Here is a 26,010-nt window from a genome sequence, read left to right on the forward strand (position 1 = left end):
GCTTTTTTGTGAAATATTGGATTATTTTACTTCTGTAAAATATGTATAATACTTCTGTACTTGAGTAGGATTGTAAATGCAGGGCTTTTACTTGTAATGATACATTTACACAGCAGTATTGATACTTTTACTTAAGTAAAGGATCTGAGTACTTCTTCCATCACTGACTGTACACCAATGATAGCCACACTCAAATGTTATTATATATATATATATTTAAATTAAGGCCTGTAAAATAGTAGCTATGAATACTCAGCGAGTACTTCTACTAATTGCAGCCAGTCTTTTGGTTTAATTACATATTTTTATGAGATACTAAAATGTAGTTCACCTTTATTGCCTCAGAGGACAAATTCACCTTAAATGGATATAAGAAAGCACATAAACACAAGTACACAAAAATCTCCGAACATTAAAATATGCAGAACTAGATTACAATGGGTATATCATTAATCAGATAAGAAATGCAATATAACAGACATTAGTTTAGTTCAAATTTTGTTGGGGCTGGGGTATTTGCTGGTCACTTGAAGTTTCAGCTTCACCAATGATTTACCAATCCCTTCCTGAAGCAGCAGTTTGTTTCTGTTGGTGGACAGACTTCTACGCTATAGTATAGAGAAGATGACAGCTGTTTTGAACTTTGAAGTTGACAGCTGTTTTGAACTTTGAGTTGTACTGCAATACACATATTTCCCCCTGTCCGCATTATTCTTATTTCTGTTCTGATCTTTGTTTTATGTGCTCCAGGACTGCAGGCTAGTCACAGGAATGCCCGACACTGCGTCAGGCTGGACTTTCTGATTAACTACCCTTTAACTTAACTACGGACTAGCCTTCCTGCTTATTCTACACTCAATTTCTCCTCTCTCTGACTCTTTAGAGACCATCTCCATTATTCTCCTTTGCATTTGACTTTCATGATTTCTCCATAGTTTTATTCTTAGTTTTGTGATAGTATACAGATTTCCCAAAGCAGAAATTGGTTTCTTGCTCAAGGGCTTCTTTATTAACCCCTGAGATTGGTAGGAGCTGCAGGGGTATGCCTCATTTCTCTTCTGAACCAGACTCACTCATTCATTATCTCTCTTTTTCTTTCCGTCCATCTTGGGCACAGAGTCCACCACGATGGTGCTGTCCTCGCCACACTCCTCCAGGCTGAAGTATCTGTCTCTGGGGGTGCTGGTGTTGCAGACCACCTCCCTGGTGCTCACCATGCGCTACTCCCGCACCCTGAAGGAAGATGGACCCCGCTACCTGGCCTCATCCGCTGTGGTGTCGGCCGAGGTGCTCAAGATCTTCGCCTGCACCCTCCTCGTCTTCATTGAGAACAGTGAGTAGGAAGAGTGATGGTGTGACAGGAAGCTTATTTGAAGATAGATTTGGTGCTACAGGGTACAAGATCTCATATAAACTTGCCCCCAATCTTCTTAATACCAGACTGGTCCTCTCTGTTGCTTCTCTTTGTCTCTTCACTCCATGTGTGGTCCTTTGATTAAATTACTGACAACACACTGTTTCTGACAGATTTCAGTGTGCAACTGCTGAAGGAGGAGATTGTGAACAAGCCCGTGGAGACCATGAAGTTGGCTATTCCTGCAGTGATCTACACACTACAGAACAATCTGCTCTATGTTGCCTTATCCAACCTGGACGCAGCCACCTATCAGGTGACACATGAATGTGCTGGTTCAGGTTCACTGGGTGTGTGTGTGTGTGTGTGTGTGTGTGTGTGTGTGTGTGTGTGATCCAGACAATCCAGTGTAATTGAACTGATGTCTGTGTGGTTTGGCATTTGCCATAATATGTAGCCTTCCTTACAATAATTTAAAAAATCTTGTTTAAAATGAGGTGAGGCATTTTACGATACCCCTTTATCAGAGAGCTTTCAGATTTTCAGAGAGAAAGAAAACCCTCCATTAGAGGTAAGTGGAGCTGAAGCTAACTAGGCTGGCAGGCCTGATATCTACTACTATCTTATTTTCTGTGGTGTGTTTGTGTTGTGCTTTACACAGGTCACGTACCAGTTAAAGATCCTCACCACAGCACTGTTTTCTGTCTCCATGCTGGGGAAGAGGTTGGGCTTCTACCAGTGGCTCTCCCTGCTCTTCCTCATGGCCGGAGTCACTCTAGTGCAGGTACCAGCAGACACTGCTCCTGCAAAGTCCCTGAGCAATTTACAAATACACAGGTTTATCTGCTGCACGAATGTGGAATATAACTTAATTGGCTCATCAGATTTAGTTCTGTATATTACTCTAATTGACAGATTTTTAGTCCTGTGCCTATCCGTGCGTGTGATGATCAGTGTAGCGCCTTCTTTGAAACCTCCATAAGCCACTGAAAGGCTGAGTCAGGGAACAATCAACACCTGTATGACGCAGGTTTTAATAATCCAGTTCCACTCCGTGATATGCGTTTAAAGATTTATTGTCCATTTCAAAACAAGAAAAAACAAAAACGACAAAATCCAGTAGCATGAAAAATAATGTGTGTATATCAACGTGGATGTGGTGAAGTTTGCGTTCACAGTGAAAGTTGCAGTTGCGTTTGCGGTCAACAGAAAATGCACTTCTTTAATCAGTGTCTTAAACTCCGCAGTGGCCCACAGAGTCTGAAGGTGACTCTGAGCAGAAGATCTTGTCTGCAAGCTCTCAGTTTGTTGGACTGATGGCTGTGCTGATGGCCTGTGTGTCCAGTGGCTTTGCTGGAGTTTACTTTGAGAAAATCCTCAAGGAGACTAAACAGAGCGTGTGGGTCCGTAACATACAACTGGGTGAGTAACTATGGCCTCTCCTGGTTTGGAAAGGTGAGACGATGGTGTGTGTGTGTGTGTGTGTGTGTGTGTGTGTGTGTGTGTGTGTGTGTGTGTGTGTGTGTGTGTGTGTGTGTGTGTGTGTGTGTGTGTGTGTGTGTGTGTGTGTGTGTGCGTGCGCGCGCGCATGGGTTTGTTTTTTATTGTTTGTTACGTAAATATGGCTATCTCTTGTTATTGTTCATGTTGTTTTGGATGTTACTGCTTCATGTGGTTTACATTCTGTGTATTGCGGGAGGGTTTGTGTGAAACTAAAATACTTAGGCCTACTGCTATAAGAGTCACACAGTAGGAAGAAAAAAAGGTATGAATACTCAAGTGGCAAACATACTGTTTATGTAAACAGTATGTTTGCCACTTGATTGGTTGGTGTTCATATATGAACACCAACCAATTAATGGGATCCAATTCTTACATGGCACTGATCAATAATACGTTTGAAATGTGTGACATAGTTTACAATAGCTCATTTGCTGACAAAATAATTTTGAAGTAATTTATAAAAAATTATTTCAGTGTCATTGCCTATTTTCTCGTAGCCTCACAAGCCAGATTAGTTGCAAGCTTGGTTGAGATTAGTTGCACCTTCTGGTTGGTGTGTCATGACCTGCTATTTGGGTGACCTCTAGTGGCAGTTAGGTGTAGTGAAACAATTTCTTAGGACAACAATGTGGTTAAAGATAACATCAAGTCCCTAAACTCTAATTTCCTGTCCTTTCAACAAGATCAGTTAAAACATTACTTTACCTTGTAGTTTCAATTTAAAAACTTCGCTTCTCTGTCTCTCCTTGTGTCCTCCAGGTTTGTTTGGCTTTGTGTTTGGCTTTGTAGGAATGATAGTGTATGACGGCCAGAAGGTCAGACAGTCTGGAATGTTTCAGGGCTACAACACCATCACCTGCACAGTTGTTGCCTTACAGGTTTGATCATTATGTTTCTCTTCATTCTGATATTTACTAATTGTCAATGAAATGCATTTGGTGTACATGCTCTTATACTTGTTTTTGTTGTACAGGTTGTCTTCATGTTTTGTGTGTTTGTCTTAATACTTTCCAACTTTGTCTGCAGGCTCTGGGCGGCTTGGTCATAGCAGTAGTCATTAAATATGCAGACAACATCCTCAAAGGATTCGCTACCTCCCTGTCCATCATCGTGTCCACACTCATTTCATATTTCCTGTTGGAGGACTTTAACCCTACAGGGTAAACACATACATGCTCATGTACACTTCCACCATAGATATACATACTGATACAGTCAGTATATATATCTATGCGCTCCCACAAGGCTTAATTTTGGTTTGCGAATAATTAGTCATTAATAATAATTACTATTTTAAGCCAGGCTAGCGGCATGGCTCTATGGATAGCAATGTCAGTCTGTTCGTTGGTCCACCACTTCGGTAGCGACTGAAATATCTCAACAACTATTGAATTGATTGCCGTTGAATTTTGTACGGACACTTATGGTCCCTAGGTGACCCTACAGACTTTGATGATCCCCTGACTTTTCCTCCAGTGCCACTATGAGGTCAATTAGCCTCTTGGGGAAACTGACAATATTTCAGGAGTTCTTGGCCCCGGACACAAGACTGCCTTTTCCGTGAGGTGGTCAAATTGTTTCTTGTTCGAGTCAATACTTTTTGTAGGTTTTTTTGTTCCAGACGACATTTGGAAAAAACGATTTCCCATCAGCCTCAGCTGTACTTTGTGTTTAGTGCTAATTAGCTAATGTTAGCATGCTAAAATGCTAAACTAAGATGGTAAACATTGCAAACATTAACATGAAATGTATGCCATGTAAGCATTGTCATTGTGAACATGTCAGCACGCTGGCGTTAGTGTTTAGCTCAAAGTGTCTAAGCACCTGGTCTCTGTCCAGAGCAGTGTTGTAATGTAACAAAGTACAAATACTTCACTACTGTACTTAAGTAGAATTTTCACGTATCAGTACTTTACTTTGTTATTTATACTTCCGGAAACTTTTACTTTTACTCCACTACAGTTTCTAAATAAAATGTATACTTTTACTCCACTACATTTCCCCTAAGCATCTTAGTTACTTCTTACTACAAAATAAAATCAGAAGTAATTTGTTACACTGGAAAAAAAGCAGGTTGGGCGAATCATTGCTCCTAAATTGCCAAGATAATGCACCCTCCATTCCAGTTGGTGACCTAATGCCTGTATGTTGCCAAGTGGTAAAAAAATAAATAAATAAAAAACATAGGCCAAAACTAAAGAAGAAGAGGAGGAAGCAGAATGACTGATAGTGTCATGAAAGCACCTGGTGCAGGCTCTGCCGTCATGGTAACAGACGATGGTCACCCCGACGACAGTGGTGATGAAGATAACATTACACACCTTTGGCCATAAAGTTCATAATCAAAGTCTTTTTAATTTTTACTTTTACTTCTAATACTTAAGTACATTTAATATCAGAAATTACTTTTGATACTTAAGTACAGTAAATATTAGATACTTTAAGACTTTTATTCAAGTTATATTCTAAAAGGATACTTTTACTTCTACCAAAGTCATTTTCTGGTAAGATACTTGTACTTTTACTCAAGTATTGCTTTCAAGTACTTTATATAAGACTGGTCCAGAGCAACGGGATCTGTTGGTCCAGTTTATACTGTCTATGCTAAGCACAGCCTCACGGAGACGGGGCCCATTAGCATGGTTGTAGACTTGTTTACATGACATGAGCTGAGTACACAATTGTTTGTTTGTTTATTGAATTCACTTTTAACGCCTTGTTATTTTCTCTCTTTTGTTTCCTGTTCCCGCCTTTCTCGCAGTGTATTCTTCCTAGGGGCAGTGCTGGTTATTGCTGCCACATTTCTCTACAGCAGTGAGCGCAAACCTGCCAGTAGCAGCGCCATCAAAGTATAAACAGAGACCACTGTGAAATGGGCTCCCTGACTGAAGTGATGACAGGCAATCAACATAGACCGAGCAAGACTTGAGTTTGAGTTTGGCATGCAGAAATTAGAAATGCGGGAAATTTGGATGTGATTTAATCTGTTACTGCCAAACAACAACAACAGCTCAAGGCTGTTGAGGCTGAATGTTCACCATTACTCCTCTGGAGAAATGCTGCTTTGTACAAAAGATGGGGGTCAATAATATGAAATACGTTTACTTTGTATCTTTTTAAGGTGTTTTTATAAAGTACAACAGTGGAGCTAACTTTCTGACAAGACATTGTTGACTGAATTATCCCATTGAAGCGTACTGTGAGTGCAATTTACAGGGACAAGGAGGAGATTATGATGAATGGCCTCATAAGTATTTAAAAACAGTTCAATATACTGTGTGCCTATGTTTATTCATGTAAGATATGCAGAAAGGGGTGTACTTACAATACAAAAAGGGCATTTATGGTGCTGACGGCGCCTGCCTCAAAAAGAGCAAAATCCTAGAGCTTCCATCTAGTGGTGGAATGAGGTGCAAACTTGTCGCAAAGAGGAGGTGTTATCTTTGGTCAAAGATGCTGAATGTCATTTTCTTTTTAATATGAGATCAGATAAGATGGGAATAACTGCTTTGACCTTGCTGCTTACAGTCTAAGTATTTATATCAAAATCACTCATTCTACTGTTATTTAAATGCAAAATAAAGGTCTTTATGAAAGAACTAATTAATAAATGAAGACATTTTTTAACAACCAGCTCTGCCTTGATCTTTTTTCTTACTTCAAAGTGAAATGAATGGCTACATTGGAGCTCTAAGTGTGTATGTTTGCACACTCTCTCTCACACACACACACACACACACACACACACACACACACACACACACACACACACACACACACACTAATGCATTCACACAGAGCTAGGCTTCTTTTCAGCTCCAGTTGCAGTGCACTCTGAAAAACCAAACCAGTCTCTATAGCAACAGATGGCTGAATGAGCTGCGGTGCCATGACAAATGAAGACACACTGTATTAATATAACCTATTTTAACCTCTTTGAGTACTTTACATTTACAATAGCCACTTTTATTTAACAATGACCCTGACAAATAAAAGAGATCGAGGCGAGCAAAAATACACATCTTTCCTATTATGCCAGTTTTTCTCCTTCTGGTTTTGTTTACAGTCACAGATAATCTTTGCATAGTTGTGGATTTCAGAGCAGATGAGTGTATATGAATAGAGATAGTGTGTGTGATGATGTGGACAGACAGGGGGAGAAAATGAGCAGGCAGATTGGGAAGGTGAGGTGTGAACCTGGAGAGAAGCACAGATGGAGGATGAGTCGTGAGTCCTGTGTGAAGTGGCAGGCAGGGTCTTGGAGTGAGCCCAGGATGAGCCACAGGACAGACCATAGCCATGACACAGGAAACCTTCATCTGTGATTATCTGCAGAAGCCTACTGCAAAATAATATATGTTAACGATATGAGGAGAAGCTGTGATATACAGTACATCCAGTGTTAAATAATGGCACTAATTCAACTCAATCATTTTAAAAATGCAGTCTGGTTTAATTCCTCACCAAGGAAACTATTAAGAGTAGATTTAGGATTCCCTGATTGTAGGAAGATTTATGTAACTTGGTAGTGCAACATGGCCTGATTAGTGCCACATCAAATCTACCGTAGGTCTGAGTACAATTTGGCCCCATTCCAACTGTCACCCTCTTGTTTTAAATGTGATGTATGGCACTTTTCCAAGTCATTACACTTATTGAAAGCATAGCTGACATTATTTATTTAATGTATTAACAGATCCAACTCCTTTCTCTAATAGTTTGTCACCCATCTTAATAAAAAACCTGCTGCACGACAAAGGCGAGGGAGTTGAAAATAAAAGAAAAAAAGTTTGGTGTATTAGCAAAACTCCAGTGAAAAAACAACAGTTTTTCTTCCAGACTTTTATGCAAGGTGGGTGCTCTTAATACAATCTGATTGATGCATGAGTTTATCTTAACTTAAAAAGATTCATATAATACTTTGCCTCTTTTAAATTCTTGAATACATCCTTTAACTCTGGTACTGAGTGTGCTGAAGGCCTTTGTTGGCACTATCGAGGTTTAACCAGCCCGCAGGGATTCTTTTGGCTGACTTTTCAATCAAAATGTCTTCAGGTATCAAGTTATACGAAACAAATGCTAACTTTAAACTTCTCAAGGACAGTTTTTTCTTGTGTCTCTCTCACTCTCTCATGCAATAAGATCTACATAAGGATGCAGGATGCAGTTCTCGTTGTGATCTAATACCTCTGTGGTACATCTAAAAACAGCGTTCCTTCTTCGCTAAAAGCAGGCAGAACTCTTTAATGCAGTCCAAAACGTGGTGGCCAAAAAAGCCTTGATGCAACCCGGGCCCTTGACACTAGTTTGTTGTAGACTTCCATTCTGACACCGTGCTGTGTCAGATCCCAGATGTAATATCCACTCTGGCTTGTTATACTGGTCAACTTAAATCTTTCAGGGATAATGAGCCACTGGCATCTTGAGCGGAGGGAAACCATCAGTTCTCTCTTCTCTGATAGGCTTCATGACTTCATCACCTTCATATCCCCTTTTCTGCAAGAGGGAAAAATTATACTTTTGTCTGTGCAACCATTTGACCCTCTTATTTTGGCGGTATGACCACTAGTGGCGCCCCTCTCCGTGGCCTCCACATTAGCACTTGGGCGTCGTTGGCATTCGGCCTCCCCAGCGCGTTGGGAGGGATGGGCTCTTGGTAGTTGAGGATGTGTGGTTGCTCCTGGTAGGGACGACCCACCAACGAGGCCCGAGAGCCCAGAGGCATGTCAGGGTCCACAGCAATGTCCACCCGCATCCGCCACCGCACCGTCTGCAACACGATGCGCTCCTGGAAGAGGAGAGCAATGTTAACATGGTCGATACTGTATATATGTGTATGTGTATGCATGGTGCAGTCTTCTATTTTAAGTACATGAGTAGAGTTTTCTTAAAGTTTAAGTTCATTGTGTATCATGTCCTATGCTGCTTATAGAGTGTAGTTAATGTGCATCCTAATAAATGGTGTGTTAATTCAGTTTTGTTAAATATAGTTTGAGCTTAATTGACACAGAAGAAAGTTTGGCGTAGATACATAATTTGAATGCTCAGATAGGTATGCTCTTCTTCTGCTCTTAACTTATTAACCAACAATTAAGAAAACAAGCCTGACAACCTTCTCTATAATATCCAAAAAAGAAAATAACTCAAAACATGCCAATACATGAATACTGTAAGAATTTAGATACACATTTTAAGCTTGACTGACTCTGGATGGGTCATTGCAGGGGCTTTATTCAGTAGATTTGAAGGCAATGATGAGGAACTTTGTAACTTTACACCAGAAAGAAAAAGTGCAGGGGGAGATGATTACATCACTGTCAGTGTGTGTGTAATGAAAAGAGCAGTGTCTAAAGATGTATATCAAATTTCCTCATTTAAACTGGGCAAAACATATTTGTGAATGTGAAAACACTGGAAAAAAATAAGATATTAATTTGATGTATGTGGGAACAAACTGTTTCATCTTCAATGTCAGGCTGCTCTCTGTGTTTTTGTCCTACCTTGGTGACGGAGTTCATGGCTACCAGCCAGGTGATGAAGCTCTGGTCCCTGGTGATGTGGGTCAGCATGGGCGTGTTGCTGTTGCTGATGGGTACTGCCCATGTCACGCTGGGGTAGAAGTTGTCATTCATGCTGACCGTCAGACGGGACGGTTTGGACGTAGGTCCGGTCAGTGTGACTGTCTCGGTGGTGTTGCCGTACCAGGGGTAGCTGACGCCATCTGAGTCGCTGATGGCCTTGACCCGGCCCTCTCGCAGCTCCGGTAACTCCCAGCTGGACCTGCGGCAGTGGACGGAAGAGGACATAGTGAGAGGTGTGCACATGCAAACACTATATCCACCTGAACACACACACTGAGCTCATTCAGTGGCACAATGGTGATGTCTTATAGATACACTTACATGCCAATATCACCATAGGTGTTGTAGAACTCCATCTGGGTACAAGCCTGGATCCAGCCCACCACCCAGGTTTCATTGCGGGGCACTGGTGGCATCACAACACCTGCTGAGGCCCTAAAGTAAGGCGTCTTGTAACGGAGCACAATCGGTGAGTTCTCCTCAATGATGGTAGGACACTGGTCAATAGAGGCTGACACCTCGTACACCACAATGTTCTCCCGTCTGATGCGGGGCTTGCATGCGATGCTCTGAATACAGCCCATAGTGCAGGCGACAAGCAAAATGAGCAAAACCAGAGAAGAAGGGAGCAAATGATACCTGGCCAGTATGCACATCAGTCCCCTCCGGGGTCCACCCTTGCCTGAAGAGCAGATCTAATCTTTTAATTGCCCATCATCACTGATTGGTTGGGGAGGGGAAAAAAAGGACAGAAAGTGATGGGAAGTTTTACAGTCACCATTGATCAAACATAAAAGCGTCCACCGTCATATTTTCAGGATGATATGGGGGTGAGCGCGCAGTGGGGCCTGGGGGGGAAGTATCACAGATCTCCGCAGCCTCCTCCCCCCGGTCTGCCTGCTTACTGCCGCACTGCCCTTGGCGCTTGTCCCCAGAAACTGCAATCCGACCTCCCCTGGGCTGCTGCTGCTTCTCCGCCGTGCGTCCGGAGGCTCCTCTATTTCTTGTCAAGTCCACACGCCCGGCTGCACGTCGGTGCCCCTTGATCCTGCTGCTCTGCTCCCGGCTCTGCGCTGTCATGTCAAGTGGCGACAGGGCAGCAGGTGCGTCAGAGGAGGGGGGTTGGATGCCTTTTGTTTGCTTGGCTTTCCTGTAGCCCTACATTCGCGCGGCGCCCTCAAAAGACAAAAGCTGGCTCTTCATCACCTTGACCTACATGAAAAGAAGCTTCATCAAATAAGCGAGGATGTGTCTAATAAAGGCGACAGAACAGGGCTACAACAGGCTATTTTAACGTTTTCCTCGCGATGTGCTTCCATTCTTGGGGATGCATTAATGGTGCATCATGAATGGAGGCAGCGAGGCAGCATAAACGTGCAGAAAACAGTGACTATACCCAGCCGCTCGAGCGTCTCTCGGTTAGTCGTCTCATCGTTATGTCTCCTCGAGCTGGTGTAGAGCATCCTTTTCCAGCCGCGGGTCGCCTTGTTCGGAGGTGCTGATGCTAGAGAGGCAGGGGAGGGGCGTCACCCGACCTCTGCATTGAAAAAAAAAAAACAAGTGCAAGTGGGCATGGCTACATGATGCATCACTCCTATGTGAAAACCCATTGGTCGCTGAAGTCAACCGCGGAAGTGGTGTCATTTTGCTCATCCACTTCCTACCCTCCGATATTGACACGCATTCACCGGCCAACTCGGCTTATTATATTTGTCGCCACCCCACCGGTTCACGTCTGTAGCTGCTGGTGCTGTTTTATGATCGGTCGTTTGTTCGGTAACGTGTCTCAGAGGGTGCCGAGCTTGCTGTACCGGGTGTCGCTAATGATGAAGCCGCAGGTTGTGTTCGTGCTGGGCGGGCCTGGCGCCGGCAAAGGGACCCAATGCTCCAAAATCGTGGAGGTATGAGAGATGGAAAATAAAGGACAATGAAACCTACCGACTTCGGTGGTTAGGATTTAGCATATCGTGGTGAAAATGGTATTTAGTGGATTTTAGGATGGTTGTGCCTTTTAGTAGAGCCTTTTTTTATGAGGTAATTCTACATTTCAGTGACTTCCGGTTGTCCTCTAAAATGAACCTGTGTAGCCAGCTAACGTTAGTTAGCCACACAGGGTATACAGTTTATGTGCTGGAATACAGAAGCTACAAATTACCATTTCAATATTTTTAAAATATTCAGAAACTCCCAGTATTCATGTACCGAGTCAAAACAGTAAAAAATGCAATATATTTTAGCCCACTGTTTAATGTTGTAACGTTACAGTTAAACGCTTAATTAATGTCTAATTCGCTGCATACAGTACGAATGGAGACAGCAGGAGATACCCATTGACATTTGTTCTATGTTGTAGCCTTGACTCATCTATGCAGTTGAAGTTATGTAATGGTCAGTATACGTGTGGAGTGGGCTTGGTCACCATCGACTTTGAACAAACAGAAACAGATGGTGACGTAGACATGTACTGGCTGAGTCATTAGTCCAATGGTCTTGGTTTGACAAAAAGTTATTTTTACAAGCCACCCAAAAAGTTTGAAAAGCCAGAACTCTACTTAAGGATGCTACTTTGATTTTTGTCTGAAAGTCAAACTCATGAAAGCTCATGAAGCTGCAGCTCTACTGGGGGGCCAATAAGTCTCTCTTATAGAGCTTCTATAAGAGAGACTTTATAACTACTTCTGTTTATGGATGTTACTGAGTGTTGGCTGCCGTGCTTTAAGTATGGTGCTGAGGCCTGAATGCATAGAGGCTCCTTTCATTAACTACACAAGGTCTGACTTCTTCCCAGCCTGTGAGTGAGAAGATGTTAGCCTGTCTGTAAAGGCTGTCTTCTCAAATGCAGATTTTTAGAGTCAATAGAAATATATACAAACTTTTTTTTAAAAATGACCATCTGCGCTTTCTCCTCCCCAGAAATTCTTGATTACTAGCTATAAAGTGCTTTGCTTTGAAATACCATTTTCATCCCATGAGGTCAACTTATTATATTTAAAAAAATGTTTGTGTCTCTCAGAGCTACAATTACACCCATTTGTCAGCTGGGGACTTGCTGAGGGCAGAGCGGGCTAGAGAGGGGTCAGAGTTTGGACAGCTCATTGGCAACTACATCAAGGAGGGCAAGATTGTCCCTGTGGAGATCACCATCAACTTACTCAAGAAGGTATGCACCAAATACAGGCTGTAAATCAGGTTTGTGTTTGCCTGGCAAGAGACAAATTTGGATCAGTCGGCCTGGGGTCAGACACTTTTATTCAGGACCTGTTTACAATTCAACGCAACTCATCTTTTGTTTTTGGATATACAGGACTTGAGAAAAATCTGTAACTCTGATCACAGATTTTAACAAAAAAGTTCTTTGAATTTGATTCTACTCTCTTATCTATTCATGCCAATATATCTGGGCAGCACTTCTCTTGTTTAGTGCTGAAACAACCAAGGCGATTTGTGAATTCACTGGATATTAAACAGCGACAATCAACACATTTTGAAGTCATTTATTAAGTAAATACACAAAACATTTGCTTCTCCTATCCTCGTTAGTGTTTCTTCCTGTTTCATATACTTTAGATTGAAATGTTTTATTTTTTGGACTGTTGGTTAGACATAAATAATTTAAAGACAACTTTAGGAACTGGCAACTTGTGATTGTCAATTGTCATTATTTTTTAAATGAAAGACCAATGAATAACAAAAAAGAATCAGTAGTTGCAACTCTATTTTTGTTTTTGACAAAATAATACATTTTATTGTCTGACATGGATACTTGCTAATGTTTAAATGTCTCTTGTGTTTTGAAACAGTTTTCAATGCTAGCAAATAGAGTAGATATTGTGTGTCATTGTGTATTTTGATTGGTCTATGTCATTTATAAACATCTATTTCAATGAATTCACATTAGGAGTAAAATATTTCTGTATTGTTGTTCTGTTTCGTTAAGGCAATGGAAGAGACCATGCAGAAAGATGAGAAAAAGTTCCGTTTCCTCATAGACGGTTTCCCCCGCAACGAGGACAACCTTCAGGGGTGGAACAATGTCATGGATGGCAAAGCAGATGTCAAATTTGTGCTTTTCTTTGACTGCGGCAATGAGGTGCGTCATGGAAACTAGCTGTTTTTAGATCAGAGAACAGAGAACTGAGCTGATATCCTCAGAGACTTGTTACACCAAGCATACGATCTCTGTCTTTTTTGTCCACAGGTTTGCATCGACAGATGTTTAGAAAGAGGGAAAAACAGTGGACGCACTGATGACAACAGAGAAAGCTTGGAGAAAAGGTACCATCCTGCAACATAAACAAAATATGTCACTTTAGGCTTTAACAGTACTAAACCCCAGAAGAACGCACTGCTGCCTTTAACCATTAATTGATTTAATGAACTGATTTCTGTCCGTAATAAAGTACAACAAGCATGTCTGATCGGTATAGATTTATCTGACCCATATAGCTGACTGTGGGTGCCTGCACATGTTTTTAACCTCATTTGTGTCTCATTTGAGTCCCCTGTGTCATCTGACCCCAATAACCAGGCATATTTTTCTTGCAGAATCCAAACCTACCTGCAGTCCACGCAGCCAATCATTAAACTGTATGAGAAACACGGAAAAGTGCGCACTGTAGACGCCTCTCGCTCTGTGGATAAGGTGAGTAAATAGCATCGCCTGTAGGAAAGCATCTATGAGTGCTAACCATAGATTTCAGAATGGACATTTTGTGTAACATAACAGTTTGGTTATGTTTGTTTTAAGGTTTTTTACCTGGATGTTATTTCGTTGTTTTGACCATCTCTCCTTTCAGTTCTAACATTTTACTTGTTATTAATTGCTGAGATCTGGGGATCGAGTAGTCTGGTTTACCGGATGTACATTCTCCTCCATTATCGACTTGGATGCTTAATCTGTGCAGAACGATGCATGTGCAGAGTTTGACACTAGAAGGCTGTTTTCACAATCATCTGCTGATGGGGGGGAGGGGGGGGGAGTTTTCTCTGTGCTCACCTTAAATCTGAGTTTAAGATGTGTGTGTACCAGCTGATTTTGTGACTTGTTAGTAACTAATTTCAAAGCCAATCGTGGTCCAATGTGCAACTTACTGAAGTAGGAGACTTCTTGTGTCTAGGTAAACTTCTGAAATGAAAAAGGAGTGGATGACATTTTTAATTTGGTAATCAAACCTTTTTTTGAAAAAAGCTATTTTATGTTGTATTAAAACTTTTCTGGAGGAGGTCTTTAAACAAATCCACATATCATTATCATCATTTTATTTTAAAGTGCTCATATTATACTCATTTTCAGGTTCATAATTGTATTTTGAGGTTGTACCAGAACAGGTTTACATGGTTTAATTTTCAAAAAACACCATATTTTTGTTGTACTGCACATTGCTGCAGCTCCTCTTTTCACCCTGTGTGTTGAGCTCTCTGTTTTAGCTACAGAGTGAGGCATCTTACTTAATACTTAATACTTAAATGATTACCCAACTTCATAGTTGTAAACGTCCATCAGATTTAGCAGGAAAACGTTAACATTAGTTTCCACACTTATAGTGGTGTGTGACATTAGAAGTGTGACCAAGGATGATGGTGACATTTTGGGCTTTTGAACTTGTTTTTCACTTCCAGACACATACTTCAGATTAGAGCTGAAACTATTGATTTAGTAGTCAATTGACAGAAAATCCATTTGCAACTATTTTGGTAATTGATTAATTGCTTTTATTATCAGACAAAAGTGCCAAACATTCACTGGTTCTCTGGTATTTTTTGTAAATTGAATATTTTTTAGTTTTAGTTTTTAGTCTATAAACATCACCTTTTTATAAACTTAATGATAAATCAAATAATCATAATCCTTAATGAAATTAATCTTTAGTTACAGCCCTACTTAAAATGGGGCTGTAACTGTCAAATGGGAATTTAAAGTCTGTCTGATGATATGACAACTTCTATAGCCGAGTCAACTCATTCCCAAATCTCACCAGTGAAGCTGATATGTAACTAATCAGAATGGTGCCCGAAATGAAATGTTCAAATCCTTTTCTATGTGTTTTTACTTGTGATCAGAGTTCGTAATATAGGCAACACTTCAGCTTACGTTGGTTAGTTCAAGTTTTAAAAATGACTTAGGCTGAAGCTGAAATACCGACTTTGTTTGAGTACACCTATGTTTGTCTTTCAGGTGTTTGCTGATGTGAAAGCCATTCTAGACAAAGAAGGTTGAGTTTCTCCAGCTGCCAACTGCATTCATTTACCTTTTTAGTTTTCTTTTTATCGACCAGCCAGTACACTATAATACGTTTTTACTTTTGGTTAATAATTTTTTTGTTTTCCATCTCTTTTGTAAAATGTTGCACTGTTTGTTTGTGAATGTGTGTACAATATGTATTGGTATGGATGAGAAGTAGTGTTGCCTAGCAGCTACTTGTGATCAACATGCTATGCTTGGAAGAGCTCACAGCTCGTCTGCACTCTTTCATCGTAGTTTGAGGCCTTTGCATAGGAACAAATTGTATCGTAAGCATAGAGAAGACACTTTTTTTGTCAAAGACACTTCTAATAGTGGAAGTATCTTTAAAAAAAAATGGTATATTGTATATCACTAATGTCTTCAGTGTATCATGTCATTGGAAGCAGCCATAATGCTTCAGACCAAATAGCTTGACCTGATGATGGCAGGCTGGGAATGATTTAAGACTGACGGAACATCCAATAGCCTCCAAATAAAATGCATAAAACATCTGTCTCATGTTTAATGGTCAGTACTACAGGGACTGTTGCTTTTGTGCCATTTAGAGTTATCCGGTATGTATTTCTGTGGTAGATGTCCCATTCTTCAATGCATATTTGACTTTGTACCTGAACGTCTTGACATGCTCCATCACAGCTATGACAATTGGGACTAATCATAGAGAAAACATAAAGGAAAAAAAAAAATGAACATTTTGTCAAATTTGTACTGCATCAACTTGAAGGGGGGGGGGGGGCTAAAACTCAAAAGTAAAAACTTATTTTTTTTTCTTTGTCTTGCTCAATTAATCTAAAACATTTATTTAATATGTGAGGGTTGTATATTTATATATTATGTGCTTTTTTGTTATTTGTGTAGTATTGTGCTTCAGTCCAGTACTTAAAAAGATTTGGATCAAGTTATTAATTGCTACACAAGAATTTACAAATTCACAAAACCCCATGCACTTGGTCACTTTCAACATTAGCCAGCAGGGGGCGCTAGACATCACTGTATAATGCCAGCACATCTATCTTAGTTTTTTTCTTCAAAAAACTGTCACTTGGATTCTTTTTACAGAGGATGGAAAATGACTCCTCAGTAAATAAGTAAATGAATGCTGAAATAAATATTGACTGTATAAGTAAGTGAAGCATTTCTGTATTTATGTCAGCATTTATTCATATATTTAGAATGCTATTTACTTATTCAAATTTCTAATTCATATATTTCAGTATATTATTTAATAATGTATTTATTGATAAATAAGGCATATTAGTTTTATTATATTATAGTTTTACCACTTTTCCCCACACACAAATAGAAGCTAATCGATTGGCTAACTAAACCATCGGTGCTTCTCCAAATGCTAATGCTAAGTCAAGTCAAGACACATCTTTACTTGAAAATAATGAACACATTTATAGCAACAAGTGCTGCATAATTCATTTTTAATTTCATGTATGTATATATGTACAGTATATAATCTGGAGTAAGACATTTGCTTACACATTACTAATATTCCTGAGTGTTTTTTTTAGCTTGAGGCCTGGTGAATCTGCATTCTAAGAGCTACACTCAACAGATAATCAGCTTCCAAAACAGTACCAGACATGGGTGCACTTGACAACAGGGCAATGTACCAAATGTGAAATGCAGCACAACAGCAGTTTATAACTACCGGGGCTTTCATATAGTTCAAGTTATAACGCATTAATAGTTAGTCTGGGAAGGTAGCAAATAGAGAAGTGTGAATGTAAGGCACTATTAATACACTGGTTTGTATGAGTGAACTATAATACATATAGTTGATAAAATACGGTCAAACTTTAATGATCCAGCTGACATGCATCATTGCAGCACCAAAATGTAATAGAATACAGCAAAGAAAAATTTAGAATATAAATAAAAGAATAGCAAGTGCTGGGCATGGATTCAAACAAACAATTTCAACATGTCAAGCACATTTTAAGTAAAAATATTTGAATGAAATGTATGAAAATATATGAATTACAGCATTATGAATATGTGCAAAATACCATCAGGCTAGAAATTATTGAAAAAAAGAAAATATCTACATAGCAATTTTTTTAAATGAATGACAATATGTACATATTACAATACGTACCACAAACTACGAAATGGCAAAATAACAAGCCCTTGTGTTAAAGACAAACTTAACGTAAATATATTCGTACTCTGCCAGCAGATGGCAATCTGAAAATATATATTATCTTATTTACAAAAAAATAAACTAATGAAAAATAACTGCATGAACTGTGACCACATTATTGGGCAAAATGCATACCAATATCTAAAGCAAAACTGTAACAGTGATTCACAATCCAATGAGAGAGAGGACTGTCCTTCAATGCTGACATTCTTTTAAGATATTTGCATTTAAAGAGAAATGCCTGCTCAAATTTTCACATTCAAAATGTACATTTTGTTGTTAGACAATCACAACGAAAGCATAAACTTCTACAATCTTTGAAATACCAAAGAGCTTACATAAAGTAATGTGCATCATTTACGAATGCATGAAGAGAGAACTTTGTTTCTCTTTGAAAAATATAAACATCTTTTGACAACTTGGCAGCCGACGCAAAAAGAAAACAAAAATGACACACAGCGAGACTGTAGTGGGCTCAGCAGGAGTTCACCAGGCCTGTGTTGATGTTGCTGGGAATCCTGCGATACTGAGCCTTGGTGTTAGTGACTGCGCCGTGCTTCTGTCGCAGATGAAGCCTCAGCTGACTCTTGTGTCTGAAGTGGAGGTCACATTTTTCACACTAAGGATAAGAGACAAAAAATTTAGAATCACTATTTAAAGGGACGGTTTCATCCCCCAACCCCCACAGCCACCGTTCATAGCTCTCCAGGATTACTACTCAGGATTTATAACTATTGATAGGCGCATGGAGAAGGGATTACTCTCTTTTTAGCCAGCAGACACAGTGGATAAGGAGGAAGGGACTAACGAGGAACCTTACATGATAAGGCTTCTCTCCAGTATGAATGCGCATGTGGCTCTTGAGCGTCTGAAGGTGGCGGAAGTGAGTTCCACAGATTTCACAAGGGTACGGTTTTTCTCCTGTGTGAATTAACACATGGGCGCGAAGATGGGCCACCTGAAGGAGAATTAAAACATATATTAAAACACATACACTTAAAAGCAGTGGTTTGACATTTGCAAAGCTTTTTTTTTCTCACCTGGACAAATCTGGAACCACACGTCTCACATTTGTATGGCTTTTCTCCAGAGTGAATGCGGGTATGGGTCTTGAGGTTGGCTGGCCGGTTGAATTGAGCGCCGCAGATGTTGCAGTGGTAAGGCTTCGCACCTGGAGGAAAATCAGCAGGTTGTGCAATGACCAAAACAGTCACATCCAGGAAGTCAACTTGATTGTACTTTATAAAGGAAGTTTCAATCTTACCGGTGTGAACGGTCTTGTGGCTGGCCAGGTTGCCCTTGTAGCGGAAGGCAGCCTGGCAGAAGTCACATTTGTATGGCTTGTCACTGTGCACCTGGGCCATGTGTTCTTTCAGGGAATCTTCATCTGTGAACTTGGAGTCACACCCATTGCAGAAGTATATGGTGCTTTCTGCACAAAGAAGCAACAAAATCAATGTGAATTTAACACACCTCTGTGGTTTTGTTTAAAATAATCCTGTGAAATCATTTGTTATAACTTAAATATAGTATGGCACTTGTGGAGTCCACTTACCACAGCTGTAGGAGGAATACTCTGAGTGCATTTTGGTGGTGTCATCTCGGCTGTAAGAGTCAGGAGAAAGGTGACCCATTTCCATGCACTGAGGGCTGTCGCAGCCACAAGAGGAGCATCTGTGGTAGCTGCACACAAAAAGATGACCACAGAGTTTAACTTTATTGAAACGATAGCCCCTTGAGATGTAGCATCTTATTTTCGAGGGGGTCCTATAAACACAAATACATAGTTATAAAACACATACAAACAGAACAGCGTTACATAACAAACATACACTGCAAATACACAGATACAGGCAGCTTGCTCACACTCTCACCCACAAAAACTGTTTCAAGAAGGACAGTTGAAATAAATACATTTAAAGATGAACTCAACCCAGTGAAAGTGCCTTCTGGATTTAGGCTGCAGCCAGTTAAGTGATTCATACATAAAACAATGGTGAGTTCTGTATAGACACCTCAAAATAAATCTACATAGAGAATTAAAAACAACATTAAGAGGACTAGATTAGTGTCAGAGGTGTTCTGATAGACAATATCAGCGTCATCAATAATAGGCAGTATCAACTGGGAAATTATTCTTTTTCTAACTTGAAATGTAAAAAATTAATTGAGCGATAAAGTGAACTCAGACAGCCATATGTTTTTTAAGTAATAAAATCAATGTGGGGCTTAAAGGAGAGTTCAGGGTCAATCCAAAGTCCAAGATACTTGAACGAATGAACTCTCTCAAGGGGTGACCCAATCATCATGAAAATTAATATGCAAATCAAAAGGATATGTTGGATTGTGTTGTGTACCAAACACCATGCTGCAGGACTTCTTCTTATTCAATAAGAGTCTATTGTTATAAAAACAGTTTTGAACCAAATTAAAGTCAAACTGTAAGGAATTCTGGATTTGTAATAAATCAGAGTAAATAACAGTATCATCAGTCTAAAGATGAACATGACAGTTAGAGCATATTTGAGGTAAGTCATTAATAAAAATAAAAAGGAGGGGTCTAAAGGTGGAACCTTGTGGTACACCCTTTTCCACAATTGCTATTCAGACTGAAAACCTTGAAAAACAACAAACTGGCGTCTATAAGATAGGCATTAAACCACAGGAGAGCATTTTAATTTAAACCAATAGAGTACAGCTTATCCAGAAGGAGATAGTGATCGACCATATCAAAAGCCTTAGAAAGATCAATAAAAATTGCGACTGTGAGTTGGCTTTTATCAAAGGATGAGAACACATCATTTGTGAGTTTTAGAAGGGCAGTGCTGGTAGAGAAATTTAGTCTAAAACCAAAATAAATCCCACAATGAGTTGGAGTTTTACCTGATGGTGCTACAGGTGCTGCTGCTGCAGCTGTCGACACTCTGAGACATGAGGATTTCTTCTCTATGCTCGTTGACTCCCTCTTCTACCTGGACCTCATTGTGTCCACCTGCTACACCACTCCTGCAGGGGCTCAGTGAGGGCGACATGGATATAGCTTCAGTGCTGCCACTCCGAGCCTCCTTTTCATTCTCATCAGGAGTTTGGTTCATAACGATCAGCTTGTACTTCTTCCAATTGCGGGCCTTGGCGTCTTTGGGGCAGTCTGAGGGCTGTCTGAAGCTCAGTGTGGCGTTTCTGCTGCTGTTGGACTCAGTGGGCGAGTTGGGCTGGCAGTCAGATCTGAGGGGGCTTTGAGGGCTGCAAATCACACCTTTGCTAAACCCTGGAGACAATGTTAGCCAGCTGGTTTGTGGGTGCTGAATGCTATCTTCCTCCATAGGAGAGACAGGCCTTTGAAGGCTCCTGTGGGCTCCATCTGGTCGGATGATAGTGGTGGGGAAACTTGGGTGAGATGGCACAGGGTTGGAGATGATGATAGTGGACTCATTGTGAGCCATGTTGGCACTGGGTACCTGCGAGCATCGTTTCTGGGACAAAGCCCCTTCTCTGGGAAGGTCGCTGACCTTATGGGAACCTTCTAGCTTCCCAGCAGGGACGTGGGGATCACCATAGACGTGATAGGAACCAGAGGTGTTGATCCCCCTGAAAACGTTAGGGATGTAGCTCCTGCATTCGTGGAGAGGGGATGAGGATGACTTGTGGTTGTTTGTAAAGTCTGGCTCTTTCTCATCAACAGGCCTCAAAGCAGGGATCTCCTCAGCCAGATGTGATGAATTGATCTGTACTTCTTCAATCGGATGCCTGCAGAAACATTTTCAATGACAAAGTTATGTAGTTATTAACTCCAACTCAGATCCCTTTCATTTTTACCAAGACATTAGAGTGTGTCTTGTCACATTTTCTATTTTCCTTTACCTGGACTTGATGAACCTGTGGCAGGTGTCGACCACATGTTCCATCTGGAGGTAGATGGCTGTGTTCATGGTGGCCAGGACCAGACTGTCCTTAAGGTCCAGACAGGATGTGTACATGAAGTCCAGCAGGATGGAAAAACCCTTGGGGTCCACTTTGGGGTCTAAGCTGATGGCACTAAGGTTTGCGTTTTTGGGGTCCATGAACACAGAATAAAAGAAGCCACTGTAAGACGATAAGAGAGAGGGTTGCACAGATGAGAAAAAATATTTGGTAGGAGGTATAGATTATAGGGTGTGGCTGTGTAAGGGACAGTGATTCACTTGATTCACAAAAAATATGTATTATATAATTATATATATAATATGGTCCCAAAGGCAAAATTTAAAAAAAGAAGAAAAAAAAGTCTGTAATCATGCTGCCAAACTGTCAGATATTGTGATGGTGCATACCTGCAAGCCACCAAGATGGCCTTGTGAGCATGAAAATGCTGCCCGTCCACCTGTATGGCGACATCAGTCAGGATGTTCCTGCTGCGGAGGCGGTTAAAGTTGAGCAGGACGTCACCTGCATGGCGTGTGAATTGAATACAGCCATGTGCAGTCGTGGCCATGCTGTCACAATCTGAACAAGGGCAAAAATAATAAATCGTTCATTTTGATGACTCTAAAATTGATCCACTGCTAAATACAGGCACACAAGAGAGGTGCACATACTGTAGGCAGAGTAGAAAAGTAACAATGTGGGTATTTTTATTGTATTTATTATATATGTTTATTAACACGGAACAGGTATAATAAACATACATTTCAATACTTGAAATATGATGCATTATAAAGAGATATAACTAAAAGCTATTTTTATCCCCAATCCCTGGGCAGGTGAACAATAATACAAACAGTATATATATATTACATAAATAACTGTTCATTAGTCACTGGATGTATATGGAATTTACAGTTGTGATTGTTTGATTAGTTTATAATGGTTTATACAATTAAAATTGATGATTTCATTCTTGATTCTCCTTTTACCAACTTGTTAGCATCGTGGAAAAAGAAAAAGAATCTCATGAAGTTTATTATGGAATGGAATGGAATTTTTTGCATATTGGAACCAATATAAGCATAACTCAATCAGATTTTCAGAAAAATAAATTAAGTCACATTATTTTACTATGGATAAAAATAATATATGCACTATAAGGACATTACAAGTAAGTTTTACTTTGCAGCCTATATGGGCTTTAACTTTGCTAAATTCTGGTACACTGAGGATGATCATCTTAAGACCCAAGAAGTTAAGCCAAACTTAACTCACATGGTTAGCCTATTTAACAGTCAGTAAATTATACATCAATGAACACTCATTATATAAAATGATAAACTTATCTAATACATCTGCCTTCAGAGGTTATAATAAAAAACAAGCTTTGAACCTTAAGTGTCTTGACAGTGTTTTATCAGAGAGTGGCGCCATTGCAAAGAGAAAAGTGAAAGGGAGTTACACTACATCTTTAATGATAGCGTTATTACATGGGCTATGATTAATATTTTAAACATGCTATTATTGAAAACAGTGATGTTTTTTTAGTTGGTCAACATCTGTATATAATTTAAAACGGCGCTAATCATAATTTTGAGGCGACAACAAATCTTAGCCACAGACAATATATATATATGCAAACCCGATCCTAAGTATAAGGATAACAATAATGTGGGTAGCCTATATAATGTTCTCATGTCTGCGCTCGCTGCAGTTTCACGGCGTGTAACAGCAGACCAAAGTGCTGGCAGCCTGTAGGTTGTAAACGTGTTTGACGTTGAGCACATTCCGTCCTGGCTGTTCAGATTAGGTTGCCAGTACACAGAGAGGTTTCCTGTTCCCCGATATAAGTAGAACTCATCTCATTTAACCTATTAACATTTATTTCCTCCTACTCAACGAATTTATCGAGTTATCTTAACTTCAGATATTAGACTAAACTGAGACAGCATGATTTCGTAGGATGTGACTCCAAGGAGTGGTTATTTTGTTGCTGCGTAACTTTGGCTCTAAACCACCGAGCAGGCCAGCACAAGTCCGTTCAAGTTTAGAAACAGTGTTAAGCTGCCATGTCTGGGGACGGTTCTGTACTTTAATCATGTTTTTTAAAGAGTGTTTGCTCGATTGGAAATAAGGATAGTTATAGGCTCTGTCTTAGAGACATTAAGTGAAGTGAAAAGATTGTTTCTCGATATAAGAAATGCGCAGAGAAATTTAGATGTGACAGAACAGTTGCGCCACTTTTGTAGCGTAACTTGACAAATGCTATATACAAATATAACAATAACATGTCTAAATAATATTGAGCTATAACGTTAACTAAAAACTGCTGCCTTAACGAACAGTAAAGGTTAATGTCGCAAAACTGCTGCTTTCAGTCTAACGGCTGCTATGTAACATTACAAGTGATCAAATGTAATCCGCACTTCCGTCTAAAACACAATCAAAAACAGTGCAGCTGTCAAAGTCAACTCTCATAGTTCAAATCTGTTAAAATTAGTTCACTTCTAGTGCTAAAAGTTTTCACAAAATATTAAAAAATAGTCCAGCCCGGGAGCAGCCACATGAGCATCTGCTACTTCACAACACTTCTGACCTAATGCTGAGAAAATAGGAAGGAAAAAAAGTCACCTTGTAAAAGTTTCCTCGAAACTCTGTGCATCACCAGTTCTGAGAATCCAGTTCTAAGAAACAGAGCAGCTCAATTCTCGGAATTTCAACAGAGGGCCGTACCATTATCTGCTGGGCGGGGGAGCTGCTTACCGCCATCTGTGTCCTTTCAACCCTCTGCCGTCAGTATTGTACGGCATAATATATGGCTGCTCAATTATACTTATTAATTAACCATATTTGTAGGGTTGGTACAGAATATGTCTAAGATTTCAGCAGTTTATTTGTTTGTATCCTAGTTGGTTAATCTCCCCTTTGTAGTGGATGGGTCCAAGTGCAAGGTCAGCTGACCGAGTTATAAATACCGTGGGGAATATGAGAGCATGTTGTCGCTGTAAACCCCATGTGTAAACCTACCTGAGGTGCTATAAAGAGTTGAGAAAAGTCAGTCATCTTATCTTCTAATAATTTGAAATAGAATTCCCCCATATTAGGGTTTTCTTCTTTAACATCTCCCCATTATGTTTGTGCTTGATTTAAACGTTGCTCGATTTGACAGCTGCATTTTTTTAGCAGTTAATGCTGATATAACGGTATAGTTTCTGCTTTGGCCTGGAGCCATGCTTCATCTGTTTAAATTGATTAAGAAGAACACTTAAAAGTAATAAATTTCCTGGCAATATGTTTACGGGAATACTTTCTCTTAAAGTAGCCTACATTTTATATAGCCTACGTTTACAGTAAACATTTGATTAGCCTCCTGGGGAATTTTGCAATACTGACAATTAACTTTGTGCTAAAATTGATCTCACATCTGAGAGTATGTGCGTCCTATTTTTAATGTCACGCACGTTATAGATATCAGTGTGTGTGTGTGTGTGTGTGTGTGTGTGTGTGTGTGTGTGTGTAAAGTCCTCAAGTCTCCAAAAGGCTCACTTGCACTTGTCTATGTTCGCACCACTTCCTGTCTAACATCACAGCTGTATATCTATTCGTAACACAGAATCCTTATATGAGTATACTTACTGATGAATGAGGCAACAAATCAGGAACTAACTGCTCTTTAATGAACAACTGACGTTCCTGAAAAACTGCATCAAGAACTAATGCATGTAATAAATTATGTAAACCAATATAATGATAAGATGATGAAGAACAGACTGCTATGTTAGCTATAATGAACCAGTGTGTAATGACATGTTCCTAGATATCTGACCACTTTCCTAATGACTTGTTCCTGATTAACACCAATTCCACTGCTAAATGTCACAAAACCAGTACTTGTTATATATTTGTTAGTATTTTTTGTGTCCTTCCAGAAAAATGGTGTGGTCCTTACTAGTTCCTTGGTAACTACGCAGATTGTGTGTGCCTCATGCAAAGTGTTACCTTAATCTATTCTGTAACCTGTTTAAATGTACATATAACCTCAGCTACCCTGCACAGTATGTTAAACTGTACCTGGTAATGCAGCCAGCAGGCTTTTTCTTTAGCCAAGTGCATGTTATCATACGGTATCTAACAAATTATGAAGTATTATTTATGTTTTTCAAATGAATTTTTGTTTGAATTAAAACATATTCTGTAAGTACTTTTGTGTTGAATTATAGCACATTTCAAGCGAGCACATACAACATGATGATTTCCCCCTATTTTACCTTCC

At 39.9% G+C, this 26,010-nt stretch overlaps 4 protein-coding genes across 5 annotated transcripts; 2 read left to right on the plus strand and 2 right to left on the minus strand.

Annotated features, from left to right (window-relative positions):
- The first annotated feature begins 1,112 nt into the window (after positions 1-1,112).
- On the plus strand, positions 1,113-6,490 carry slc35a3b (solute carrier family 35 member A3b). The gene is made up of 7 exons (XM_031294425.1): positions 1,113-1,333; positions 1,528-1,670; positions 2,016-2,138; positions 2,602-2,776; positions 3,617-3,735; positions 3,884-4,017; positions 5,619-6,490. Exons 1-7 carry the CDS (start codon positions 1,129-1,131, stop codon positions 5,710-5,712), a joined length of 993 nt encoding a protein of 330 aa, XP_031150285.1. The 5' UTR covers positions 1,113-1,128; the 3' UTR covers positions 5,713-6,490.
- A 279-nt stretch (positions 6,491-6,769) lies between these two features.
- On the minus strand, positions 6,770-10,961 carry fam78ba (family with sequence similarity 78 member Ba). 2 transcript variants are annotated; one of them, XM_031294429.2, is made up of 4 exons: positions 10,835-10,961; positions 9,760-10,650; positions 9,358-9,637; positions 6,770-8,645 (listed from the first exon to the last, which is right to left on the minus strand). In XM_031294429.2, exons 2-4 carry the CDS (start codon positions 10,092-10,094, stop codon positions 8,403-8,405), a joined length of 858 nt encoding a protein of 285 aa, XP_031150289.1. In that variant the 5' UTR covers positions 10,095-10,650; positions 10,835-10,961; the 3' UTR covers positions 6,770-8,402. The 2 variants fall into 2 exon arrangements, with proteins under 2 accessions (XP_031150289.1, XP_031150288.1); XM_031294428.2 differs by having other exon boundaries at positions 9,760-10,961.
- Positions 10,962-11,067: 106 nt separating this feature from the next.
- Positions 11,068-16,372, plus strand: cmpk (cytidylate kinase). The gene is made up of 6 exons (XM_031294431.2): positions 11,068-11,339; positions 12,452-12,598; positions 13,376-13,528; positions 13,637-13,713; positions 13,984-14,080; positions 15,614-16,372. The coding sequence occupies exons 1-6, from the start codon at positions 11,196-11,198 to the stop codon at positions 15,653-15,655; spliced, it is 660 nt and encodes a 219-aa protein (XP_031150291.1). The 5' UTR covers positions 11,068-11,195; the 3' UTR covers positions 15,656-16,372.
- Positions 16,373-17,472: 1,100 nt separating this feature from the next.
- Positions 17,473-24,469, minus strand: bcl6ab (BCL6A transcription repressor b). The gene is made up of 9 exons (XM_031294368.2): positions 24,369-24,469; positions 22,145-22,316; positions 21,696-21,917; positions 20,718-21,581; positions 19,390-19,517; positions 19,099-19,266; positions 18,875-19,005; positions 18,655-18,792; positions 17,473-18,453 (listed from the first exon to the last, which is right to left on the minus strand). Exons 1-9 carry the CDS (start codon positions 24,397-24,399, stop codon positions 18,310-18,312), a joined length of 1,998 nt encoding a protein of 665 aa, XP_031150228.1. The 5' UTR covers positions 24,400-24,469; the 3' UTR covers positions 17,473-18,309.
- Between the last annotated feature and the right edge of the window lie 1,541 nt (positions 24,470-26,010).

The sequence above is a fragment of the Sander lucioperca genome, chromosome 9, assembly GCF_008315115.2.
Source record: "Sander lucioperca isolate FBNREF2018 chromosome 9, SLUC_FBN_1.2, whole genome shotgun sequence".
Lineage (NCBI taxonomy): Eukaryota > Metazoa > Chordata > Actinopteri > Perciformes > Percidae > Sander > Sander lucioperca.